At 40.3% G+C, this 12,104-nt stretch overlaps 1 protein-coding gene across 1 annotated transcript; it reads right to left on the reverse strand.

Moving 5' to 3' along the window:
• Positions 1–8,203: 8,203 nt before the first annotated feature.
• On the reverse strand, positions 8,204–8,955 carry LOC112901608 (putative germin-like protein 2-2). The gene is made up of 2 exons (XM_025970561.1): positions 8,844–8,955; positions 8,204–8,739 (listed from the first exon to the last, which is right to left on the reverse strand). Exons 1-2 carry the CDS (start codon positions 8,953–8,955, stop codon positions 8,204–8,206), a joined length of 648 nt encoding a protein of 215 aa, XP_025826346.1.
• Positions 8,956–12,104: the final 3,149 nt, after the last annotated feature.

The raw sequence follows: 12,104 nt of genomic DNA on the forward strand, positions 1-12,104 counted from the left end.
TAGCATATACATGAAAATCATATAAGCTTACCTTACGCTTAGTACTCGGTGAAGATGCACATGGATTTGAAAGTTCCTTTGAGCAATTTTCTGGAACACAGTTTGTACAGAGAAACTGATCTAGATTGCTGGTCTGTTCAATGTCCACGTGAACACTGTAATAACTTCTAGTAGAACAGTTACAGCATACAATGACAGAAAGTACTAATAAACAGCTACTTAATTATACTTTTACATATTTGAAAGTCCCAGAAGCACAAAAGCACATACAATACCAGAAGCACAAAAGCACAATCTGCGTTTCTATGACTAACATATATAATGAACACATGAGCTCCATGTTGTCCATGCTAGTTAATGGTAATCATACTTTGAAGCATCATAGAATACCGGAAATCTTCCTTGGTAAAACCAAGATTCCAAAGCATAGTATGAAGTTAATGAACACATAGGAACAGGCTGTATATGACACACAAATAAACAATCCTCCTGGATATGTCAATTTTATAGGCTATATGACACATGAACACCTTAGCGAACTACATGCAACAGTTCATATGTTATACTTATCCGTGCGTGGAGATTGAATAATATAAGCAGAGTACTAGACATGGGTTCCCCAAAAAGAATTGTGTGCATGTCACACACTTGCAATGTGCCTAGGACTTCTACCTACTCATACATGGGTGTGCGTGTGTCTGACTCACTCATCAAAATCCTTCTTTTATCAAACAAAGCTAATGCCATATTGCTGCATCCTAGAAGCAATAAATATAGATATATTTCAAAGGTAACCATTAGCAGCACGTACAATATAATTTGGAAAAGAAAATTACCTGTCCTTGCAGCCGGAGCACCTTATCATGGGAAGGTCAGGATTGTATGGCACTTCACAGGTGCAGCACCTTCAACGAAAAAAGAACTACCTATATTATCAGGCAAAAGCAAGCTCGCACTGTGCTTATGGAGACGAAATAAACAATCCACAAGAAATGGCTTAGTTTTCCATACACTGTAACGGGATCAGGGGTAATGGATGCGCTGGCCACTTTGTATTCAAAGCTGCAGAAGAAGTCCTGAAGCTGGGCCTTACTGAGCTTGTTGTACTCCTTCAAGGTGTGGACAACGCACTTGCCCTCGATCGAAGGTGTGGGCGCTCCTCGTGTCGAAGTGGGGTCAGAGAGCAAGAGCTCCTTCACGCCGTGGAAGAAACGGCGGCCGGGCTGGGTTTCCCCGGGGCGGTAGTACCACCTAACCCGCGCCGCCACGCCGTGGCACCCACAGCACGTCTCCATCTTCTCCACCCGCGCCACGGAAAGGCGCTTGTCTTCCCCGAGCAAGGACGGCCGGATCAGCACGCAGTCCCCGGCTGTCCTCCCGGCCGGCAAAAATGGAGGTTCAATCGTCAGTAATTCAGTAAGGCATCGGAGGATTCGTCGCCGGAGATACACGCACACGGCGGCGACGGGAGCGAGAAGGGTGGGGGGCTGGGGGCTCGCACGTACCTCGGACGACCTGCTTGGTGCCGCGCCCACGAATAGTGAAGGACTCGACGGTCTTCTGGCTGTGGTTGGTCTCCGCCATGGCCTGACAGGGGGCGGCTAGGGTTTGGGATTTGGGTGTGGCCGTGTGGGGAAACCCTAGCGAGGAGGAATGGGGAATGGAGCGGGCGTCTGACAGCCTGACAGGGTTCTGGTTCAATATATGATTGCCGGCGGGATTAGGTTTTGGAGTGGGGTGGGCAATGGGGGATTATTGCCTGTGCGTGCAGGTATGCCATTAAACAGACTATCTATTTACAGGTGTGCCACTGTTAACCCCACCCCCCCCTACAAATTTGCCCTTCTGGATTCACACTTCGCCACTACTTTCACCGTCGAATCCTCCAAAAGATGTTATTGGTGTCAATCGTTCTACAGAATAGGTCCTCATTTTGCTCGTTTATTACTATTTTTGACAATTATGATTGGATATTTAATTAGGACATGTTTGCAAGTTTCGCCTGGCATTGACAGAAATATGAGTAGTCTATGCTGGATCAGCCTGCTTTCACAACTTTTTTCCCCGTTAAGAAATACAAACACATCTGGTATATATAGAGGAAAAAGAAATCTGTAAAAACAAATGTAATGGTAGGTGAACTGATATTTTATAGAAGTTCAGGGTAAAATGAATTAAAAATAGCTTTGCAGTTATTTGGTGGGCTGAAAAGCTTCCAGGGATTGAACCTTTTACTTTAAGGGTGTGTTCGTTTCCTGGGGTCTAAAGTTTAGAGAGGTCACATCAAAGAGAATCTTGTCATTTAGAAGTATTAAATAAAGTCTAATTATAAAACTAATTGCAGAACCCCAGGGCTAATTCGCGAGACGAATCTAATGAGGTATATTAGTCCATGATTAGCGGATGATTACTGTAGCATCACTGTGGCAAATTATGGATTAATTAGGCTCATTAAATTTGTCTCGTGAATTAGCATTCATCTGTGCAAAAAAATTTATAATTAGACTTTATTTAATAGTTCTAAATGACAAGATTCTCTTTGATGTGATGGGTCTAAAATTTAGAGGGTAGGAAACGAACATACCCTAAGAACTGCAACGCTGTAGTTACATATGAAAAGGTTGATTTGAATATACAACGCTGTAGTTACATATGAAAAGCTTCCAGGGGTATATACAACGCTGTAGTTGAATATTTTTCAATTTGAAGTAGTTTTGATTTTCAAATAATAGATATAATTTCAGCTTGCATTCCCCACCTTGTAATTTGAAATTCAGGTTGTATTCATAAATTTGTAACTTTTGCCTACGGGCTTGGATGGACATATGCTTTACAAAAATTGTAGATTTTGATGAGATTTAAAATTTTTAGTTGATTTTTTTATTAGAAGCAATTTAGAAACCCCTCCCCCCCCCCTCAAAAAAAAAGTTGATTAAAGCTTTAGACAACAAGGGTCAAAAGGAATAGGACTCCTATTGTGTTTTGCGCCGTCAATACAGGTGGGATGATAAGGATGGATTCTGCCAAAGGGAAGGTTCTGAATTCGAATACTGCACACGCACGTACTGAAATGCACAAAAGAATCAGCTCGTGGGTAGCCACAAGAACTAGAAACCTTTTTTATGCTATTTTCGTTTGTAAATTCCTATTTGTACTGTCTGTGCCGGCTCATATAGGCACCATCATGGATACTTACTGTCCACGCTAGCTTACACCGTCACGGATATGCGAGCATCTGCGTCGGCTCATTGTCATGGTTTTAGCACCGAAGTAGTGGATGAATATCTAAATACCAAATTTTGGGGTCCAAACTCTTACCACGAGATTGATCCACGTCATCTGCAAATCCTGTTGTCCGATCACCCTGTAGAACTTTGATCAAATGGTGGGGCATGGACTCATGCGCTAGGTTTCTAGATACTCAGTACTTTTCTTCGGGTCTTTCTCTCCTGCAACGAGCTCAAGCGGACAAGTTATTAACTTATGCCTGCTGCCCGTCGCGGCCATGCTGATATCTCGGCTCGCCATCGTCCTCAGATGAACAAGTCGTCAGGGCCCTCCTCTCAGTGCTCATCATGGCTTGCAAATGACAAAGGAGGCAGCAGGCTCGTGTGTGGGTGTCTAGGATGGCATACAGCTTAGCAGGCGAAGTGCGTTGCCTGCACGACCGTTTGCATAAGGAGGAGGTGGTGACGGCGTCCACGTGCTCCACGACGGTGCACATGTACAAGACCGTGATGGAAGTGGCAACAAATGTTGCAGAGGTCTGCACCGAGAAGAGCGGGACCGCGACAGTGATGCCGGTGCCTTCCGAGGGAAGGCATCCGTGGCCACGGCCACATCGTCAGTCCTTGCAATGATCACACCATCCAGTATAAGAAGGGCCATGTCAAGCGTCCGCTGTAGGCTCCCATAGCCTCTTTAGGCAGAGCAGGAGGCCCAAGGCAGCAGCTGATTGAGGCAGATCTTGAGCTTCAATGATAGGCACACCACTGCGCTGGCATCAATTAATTGGAAGTATATATAAAGAGGCAGCACTCACATTCTAGGAGTCCAAGGTTGGCTTCCACAAAATAGTCATTTTGAAGTATCAGTTAGTTATCATAATGTCTGATTCGAATTTGTTCTTGCAAAATAATTCAATTCAAGATTGAACCAGATCAGCTACCTTCTATGTTTCTACATATTTCAGCTCCTTTGGTTTCTATAACAATCTCTCTTTAAGATCTTCACACCTATGGTTCCCAAATAACTGTCTAATGCTGATTTGTCATACATTTCCTTTCTACTCTAGATTTGTGCTCCACATTTCTTCATCTATAATAAAGAAGCAGATATGAAAACAGCCACTGCCAATGCTGATACTGGAGGGCCAACCATGTAGCTTTTTTTTGAAAGGAGATTTTATTAATTTCAAGTAGAGTTAGATCGAGGTAATACAATAATATTTGAAAAATTCCCGACCTCTTCATAAAAGACACACAGCCTTATAAAATGAGAGAAAAAATGCACTCTAATGACTATCAATCTATAGACTAGACCGCCACACCCATATGCCTGTCTAAAAAAATCCTTGGCTATTTATGCTAATCGCTGATGAGATACAACTGCAACTAAACCTTGTTTAGCTTATAATTTTATACTTTGTTCTGCGGTACTGAATATTCACTTCTCTTTACTTCTTTTGTTTAGCGATTTGATAAGATCATTGCAAAGCAGATTCCTTCAAGCATTGTGTACAAAGGTGAGAAAGTTTTGGCATTTAAATAATGTGTGCGTGCCACAGCTGGACGCGCTACGAGGTGAGACAAATTACATCTGCTCTGCAGGCATAAGTTTCTTCCATCTCAATAGCAGCTACAACACTTGATAGAGCCTGTTACAAGGAACATGTTCGGTACTATCTTAAATCAAATTGATTTTAGAGTTCTTCATTTGCTATAATATGGTGTATAATTAAAAGCAAAGCAGACGGTTAGTTGTATCCTAAAGAATTTCAATAGGAAATATTGATTGTCCAACTCTAATGGCTCTTTCACCTTGATTGCTTGCAGGTAGATCTTCACCAAACGATTTATTTTCCAAGAATACTTATATATATATATATAATTGAGGTACTTCAAATTCGTTTAGTTGAGCTTGTCAAACTCAGGTCTTCTGATTGGAAGCCATGATTATTGATCCCGGAGCTATGTTATAGAGAAACAACTTTCAATTAAAGAGAAAAATGGTTTGACTTATACTGCCAGTTAGATTGCATCCTCGAACTGCTAGCTATATCGCACTCATATCTAGGTAGAATCAGTGGAAGCTAGTAGACAGCTTATTTTGCACATAAGTATTTTTCTCTGTTCTGTAAGAAAAAAACCTAAGGAGCTCCCTTTCCAAACAGGGTTTTAGATGTTTGTGATTTTAATGGTTGTAAGCATCGTAAGTTCATTTAGAGGCCTGCAGACAAAGTTATAATCTTTATACTTTCAGTTGCCGTCAAGTCAACTTGTGATTACTAGTTACTTCTTTGTCTCTGGTCATATTTGTTTAATTATATGTATACATGTCCGTTCTTTCTTGGTTTCATTCTGCCGACTTGTTCTTTATTCTTAGCTCTCGCTTGCAGAGTTGCGAGGCATGTGGGGAACCAACTAATACGGAACTTATGGTTCACTACATGTTTGCCGATGAAGTCAAGCTGGAAACAACTTTTTGGTCACAAAGCATCAGTGGGACATGTTCTCTTTGCTTTTATATGTGTTAGTGCTGCCACTACATTTTTTTTTGCGGGTACCCGCTACACATATTTGCTTATCTCAAGTACTGATGTAGTGATGTGCATCCACCAGTTTGGATAAGGTAATAATGTTCATTGACCGCTTCTATCCTAGAATGCAACTAGCTCACCTATTTTAATTACAGTCATTTTTGGCCGGCTGCCCATCAATTGTAATATAACGATGGCTATTGTATCACAGGAGATTATTGTCTAAATGGAATGCCATCCTCACTTGTAATTCGGCAAAGAGAAGTGTATCAATGGAATTTATCCCCATCACAAAAATTTGTAATAATCCCTCCGTCCCAAAATATAGCTATGTTTAGACTTTTTCAAAGTCAAACTTTTTCAACTTTGACTACAAATAGCGAAAAAATCATAGAGACTAATAACATAAAAATTATTATAGTAGATTTATCGTGAAACAACTATTATAATATGTAATCTTTTCTATTTAAAATAATTTATTTTTAGAGATATTATTGGTCAAAGCTAAAAATGTTTGACTTTGAGAAAAGCTTAATATAGTTATATTCTGAGACAGAGGGAGTATACTCTTAGCACCATATTGGAAATATATCGGAGAAGAGAAACATATACAATTAATATTATGAATATATTTTTCTCTCCAACCTTAAGACAAATAGTTAGTTAAATTTAAAATGTTGTACCTTTGTTTGATAGGTGCTTGCTGAAAGAAGAATGTATCATTTCAAGAATAAAGAGAAGAAAAAACTACCAACAGATGTTCCACTTCACAGGCTCTTCTCTTCATTTGATTTGAAGCTAACTAATATATATGATGGCACTCCTACAAGGATTTATCCCCGTCACAAAAATTTTCAATCTTGTTTTGACCCTGGCAGCTCACAGGGAATACAACAGTTTCTCAAAGAGTGGTGTCGAAAGTAAAGGCCACCCTTAATTATATAGATACCCTGGCTTAGTGCTTCCCATTAGCAATCATATATATTCATTCATAATGTAATGTAGCATGCGTTTCAACAGCAACAGATATTTTCCATATAACAGAAAGAATGTTTTTCTCACCTTTTTCTACTTAGAACCTTCTCCTGAGTAACCTCTATCTCGAATTAGCATGTCATTCAAAGAACTAACAATGATGCAGCATTTGCTTCACCTGAATATCGATCATGCAAAATGGTCCATTTTCCTCGTTATTAAATAGTTCTGTTGGAAGCTACATTACTTTATCATAATAAAAATTAATGCCCACTTCTGGATGACATGAATGCGTGTTTGAATAAAATAATAATGGAATACTGAAAAGTTTTCTTTGCTCATATATATTTTATTGTGTGCATTACTTGGAATGGTTCATGATGGAAAAAAGTGACAGAAGCTGCATGAAGAATAATAGACCAAGATTGGAAGAAGTGACATGCAACGCCATTACACCACCACAATATATCCATCACATTAGTATGTTTGGCTGTACATATAATTCATTTTTCATCACTCTTTTGCTTCGCCAAATTGTAGCTTGTTTTTATATGAGTGTTTTTTGCATCCTTGTAAAGGTAACAAGAGGTATTAAAACTCCAGTACCAAAATCAAGTTATAATTTTTGTATGTCTTGCTAGGTTTCCATACATACATAGAACATATAAAACACCTCTTCGATCTTGATTCGTCAACACAGTTATTGAATGCCATGTACTTTAAGTTTAATTCAGATGACACACTAGTGACATTGAGGGGGTGTTTGGTTCCACGGACTCTATCACATCGAACATTTGATTACTAATTAGAAGTATTAAATATAGACTAATTATAAAACTAATTGCATAGATGGAGGCTTATTTGCGAGATGAATCTATTAAGCATAATTAGTCCATGATTTGACAATGTGGTGCTATAGTAAATATATGCTAATGATGGATTAATTAGGCTTAATAGATTTGTCTCACGAATTAGCATCCATCCGTGTAATTAGTTTTATAATAGTTATCCTAATTAGCACTCCGAAGATTCGATGTGACAAGGACTAAACTTTAGTCCATGTAACCAAACACCCCCTGACATGATGAGAAGGAAATGGGTATTATGAAAAGAAATATTAAGTAGTATGGCAAAAATCATTGTGGGGAAGCATCCATCTAATGTATTATTGGCATGTGCTCATCATGACCCCCATGTCATCTTCATAAAAGGATGGTATTTTCTAAACCATATACCAACTTGGATGTTAAAGAGAATTCTCATAATTCAAATAGCATGAGATGCCAAGACTGACACCGAAGAAACTTACATTCATTTTGTAAACAGGCTTACGATTCCATGACATAATTGAAGCTAGGAATGAAATGGACTTACAACAATTGAAGAACACAATACAAATGGATCGGAGAAATAGGGAAAATTTGAGTTACTTTTGTAAAGGAACAAACATGCATCTAACCAATCGCTTGATTAGAACTGAGCTTGGATACAGTTAACCGTCTTTTTATCCACCTGGAAGGCCTTGGCAAGGATACCATCAGATATGGATGGTTCTGATCCAAATACTGTGTTGGCAATAGTGATTACCCCAGGGTTTTGGCTGCTCAAGGCTGCAAGAGCTATGGCATTTTCTGTCCCATAGTTGTACTGAAAATGGAGAAGACCCTTTGGGAACACAAAAACATCACCCTTGTTCAGAACCTTGGAGATCAATGTGTTGTCCGGATTCGATGTAACAAAGCCAACATATAGTGAGCCCTCAAGAACTGCTAGTATTTCAGTGGCACGAGGGTGAGTGTGAGGTGGGTTTTGGCCTTTTGGGGCATAGTCTATGCGGACCATAGAGACTCCCATCGTGTTCAAGCCAGGGATCTGCATAACATTGGCTGCTGTCACGCCCGATCCCTGCTTGTTACTGGTATTGGCAGCCACATGAAGGCCAGAGAAGAAGAAGTCTTCGGCAACCACTTCTTTTGCATCTTTGCAGGTAAAACCATTAACACTCACTGCACGTTTTATATACGTGTAAGATATAGTCATGACTATGATACAGTGCTTGATAAGTAAATTAAATTGGCAAAAACAACACACAAAACAGCTTCAGTTTTACCTTGAGACATCTTGTCTGCAACACAGAAGTCTTGGAGAAGGCTCGGATCTGAAGCGATGGCACAACAGCATGTCGTAGCCAACAGAACAAGCAGGGACAGTCGGCTGGCCATCTAGCTAAGTCTCAGATTCTCCCTGACTAAAACTATATTGAGCGTGAAGCACTAAGATTGATGAATGAATGTCCTTGAGTATTGTACTATTTGCTTTCTGTGTGGTTATGAATCAAGGAGGAAGTCGGTATTTATAGGAGTATCTAAGCGCTGTCATTGGATCTGTGGAATTGATTTATGGTTGTGTGATGAATAGCAAGGCAGCTAGGAATAAGTTTTCCAATTTACTTGGCGTCATTGCGTGTGGAGAGACAGCTGCGTCCATAATAATTTTATATATGCGACGGCAAGAACCAGTCCGTTATATGTCTTGTGCATGAACTAGTAGTCACATGTAGACATGTAGTAGCGACAAATAAAAACATCATGAGATCTCTCTCCAGATGAGAATCACTAATAGATAATGGTGTAATAGAATAAACGAAGTTGCATGAGTTAATAATAACAGATGACAGGCCGATACCACGATTAATTCTCTCATTTGTACTGAGGTATATGTTTGCGTGGTAAACTCCTGCCTAAGTACTACTATAAGATATACAATGTTGCTCAGGAATCTAGCTTCAGATCATTTCTCTTCGTTCATTAGTTGTCAGCTAATAATGGTTGGCTAATGCAAAAGTTACTGTGAGTTTAAGTAGCCATCATAACAAGCCAATATACTACTAGTTGTTCATTAATTATGTAAACTAACACATCAATTGTTGACGGTCAACCATTCTGGGACATCAATTCATTCACAGCTTAGCAGGCTACTTCATTGCCAAATGTGGAAGAAATAGCTTATTAGGTTTGTAATAACCCATCGGCCTTTATAGTTTCATGTGCCAGCAACTACCAAGCCTGCTAGGAAATTTGATCATAACTATAACTACACATTGATTTCTGCTGCAGATTCTTTTAAGACCAAATTGATGTTCATGAAATACAACCCTGATAACTCATGTTCTTCAATATTTAGACAGTGTTGGCTAGGGCAAAAACATGCATATGTTTTCCCCGAACAAGCACGGCCAGACGCTCTCTGGTTGAAATTCAAAAACGGTGGAGAAAAGCAAGGGGGAGGTGGAGAGATATGCATCGGTCGAGGTACAGGTTTGGAACCCCATCTCATAAAGCCTCTGATGTATACATATACTTAAACAATCTCGAGGGAGCAAGCTGCACAAATGCACCCCTGAGGGTCTAAGGGTATACACAACGCTCAGTCTAGGTCCTCGGCCCTGCTGGGCGCACCCTAGGCATTCACCCTTGGAACATGAGGTAATGGGCAACTACTTGGTGATATAGCCGTTGTACCAAGGACATACACTAGCACAGAAACCGTTTGTGCTGGCACCTCCCATATACGGTGCTGGCGGTTGGTTTTGGCCACCGCCAGCACAATTGCGCAGGTGGCCGGTAGCTTACGGACCGCTAGCACTGATGCATTTGTGCTGGTGGACCACTTAAGCAAATCGCCAGCACTAATGGACACCATTTTCGCTGGCGGGCAACTTAAGCAACCGCCAGTACAAATGCCACTGTATATAGCCATTCGCACCATCTTCCTCCTCCAGCCCGCCTTCCAGTCTTGCCCAAGAGGAGCTCGTGGCGAGGTAAAAAAAGAGAAATACAAGAGGGGAGATTCTCTTCTTGATTTTCTTGGAGGAGTGGACTCTATTAGATGAGTTTATACCACTCACCGTTATTTTGTAAGCTTCTCATGATGACTATGAACAAAATTAAATTAGGGTTGGGTTTCTTTCATGAGAGCTCCCATGGTGGTTGTCCCATTTGCATGTAAATGTAGCTCAATTTAGTGCTGATTCTCTCTTCAATGGAGGAGTGGCTAGCGCCAACCTTATTATCTAGCATCAATTTGGAGCTTTTTAACTAAATTTTATTGGGGAATGGAGGATTTTCCTCCATAGTAGATGAGAGAGGGATGGAGAGAGAGAGAGGAACAATGATCTAGTTTGTTGTAGTTAAATAATTTGATGAAGTATTGCAAGATATAAATATTTGTTTATAGCAAATTTTAATTATATAAAAGTGTATATATCTATAAAATGTTGAATATTGGTAAATCGTTAATTATGAAAGTTGTTGACTATACAAATGGGTAAATTATCTAGAAACGTGGAGCTTTTTTATCGAGCAAGTTAGGGGCTTTGTAGATACGACAATGAAGCATTGTGCTAGTAGAAAAACAAATCAAATCCGTTGTCCATATCGTGACTGCCAGAATAAGAAAGTATGGGATTCTTCTGATATGTTGAAGAGACATTTAGTCCACCAAGGTTTTATGCACGATTATGAGATTGGACCTGTCATGGCGAGGGAGGGGCTGATAGTTTCGTAACATGCAAAACTGATACAGTGGTAGAATCAAGTGATGATGGACAAAACTTGGACCCAATAGAGGGATTCAAAAGCTTCACTGATGATTGGGTAACAATGGATGACGGCTGTTGGGTATTTTAGCAATGTGCAGATAAATCCGCAAGCACACGGATACCGTTGAAGCTTTCACCTCAGAGTAATCCAAGGGTTATCGAATCCGAGAGAACGTGTGTACACTAACTTCTATTCTAGTCGGTCCAAGGACACACCAAGATAGGTGGCGACGGTAGAGAGGATTCCTAATGTAGCACTATGGTGAGTTAAAGGTCAATCTCTCGAGTAAAATACTCGCTTCGAGTACTGGCTTACTCCTTGTTTGCCAGGCGACTCCGGCCAACAACTCTATGCTATATCTGAACGTGGAGGGTTACAAAGAACCAATAGGGCTATCACCACCTATAGCCTACCTCTAGCAAACCGTGGGATATAAGGAAAACAAAGGATAACCTTTAGTCTAGACACCTCGTCTATGCTACCGATTACTACTGTAGTCTAACTACGTTTGTCAACCCATAGCAAACAACTGCACTCTATATAAATACGGAGCGACGAACCCTTGAGTAAGAGAACTGATCTCACTCAACTACTATGCAAGAAAGGAATCACGAATACGATCTTACTTCATACCATAGGAAGCTAGCATCTATGAGGTACAAGTTTGGAGAAGAGCGCCGACACCATGGCGCTTTCCCGAACTACCCCTCACTCTCTCCCTACTCTAAGCACAAGCTAAGCAAGGCTTGCCTTTGGAAATTGGAATGAAA

Source organism: Panicum hallii, chromosome 1, assembly GCF_002211085.1.
Source record: "Panicum hallii strain FIL2 chromosome 1, PHallii_v3.1, whole genome shotgun sequence".
In the NCBI taxonomy this organism is placed as follows: Eukaryota; Viridiplantae; Streptophyta; class Magnoliopsida; order Poales; family Poaceae; genus Panicum; species Panicum hallii.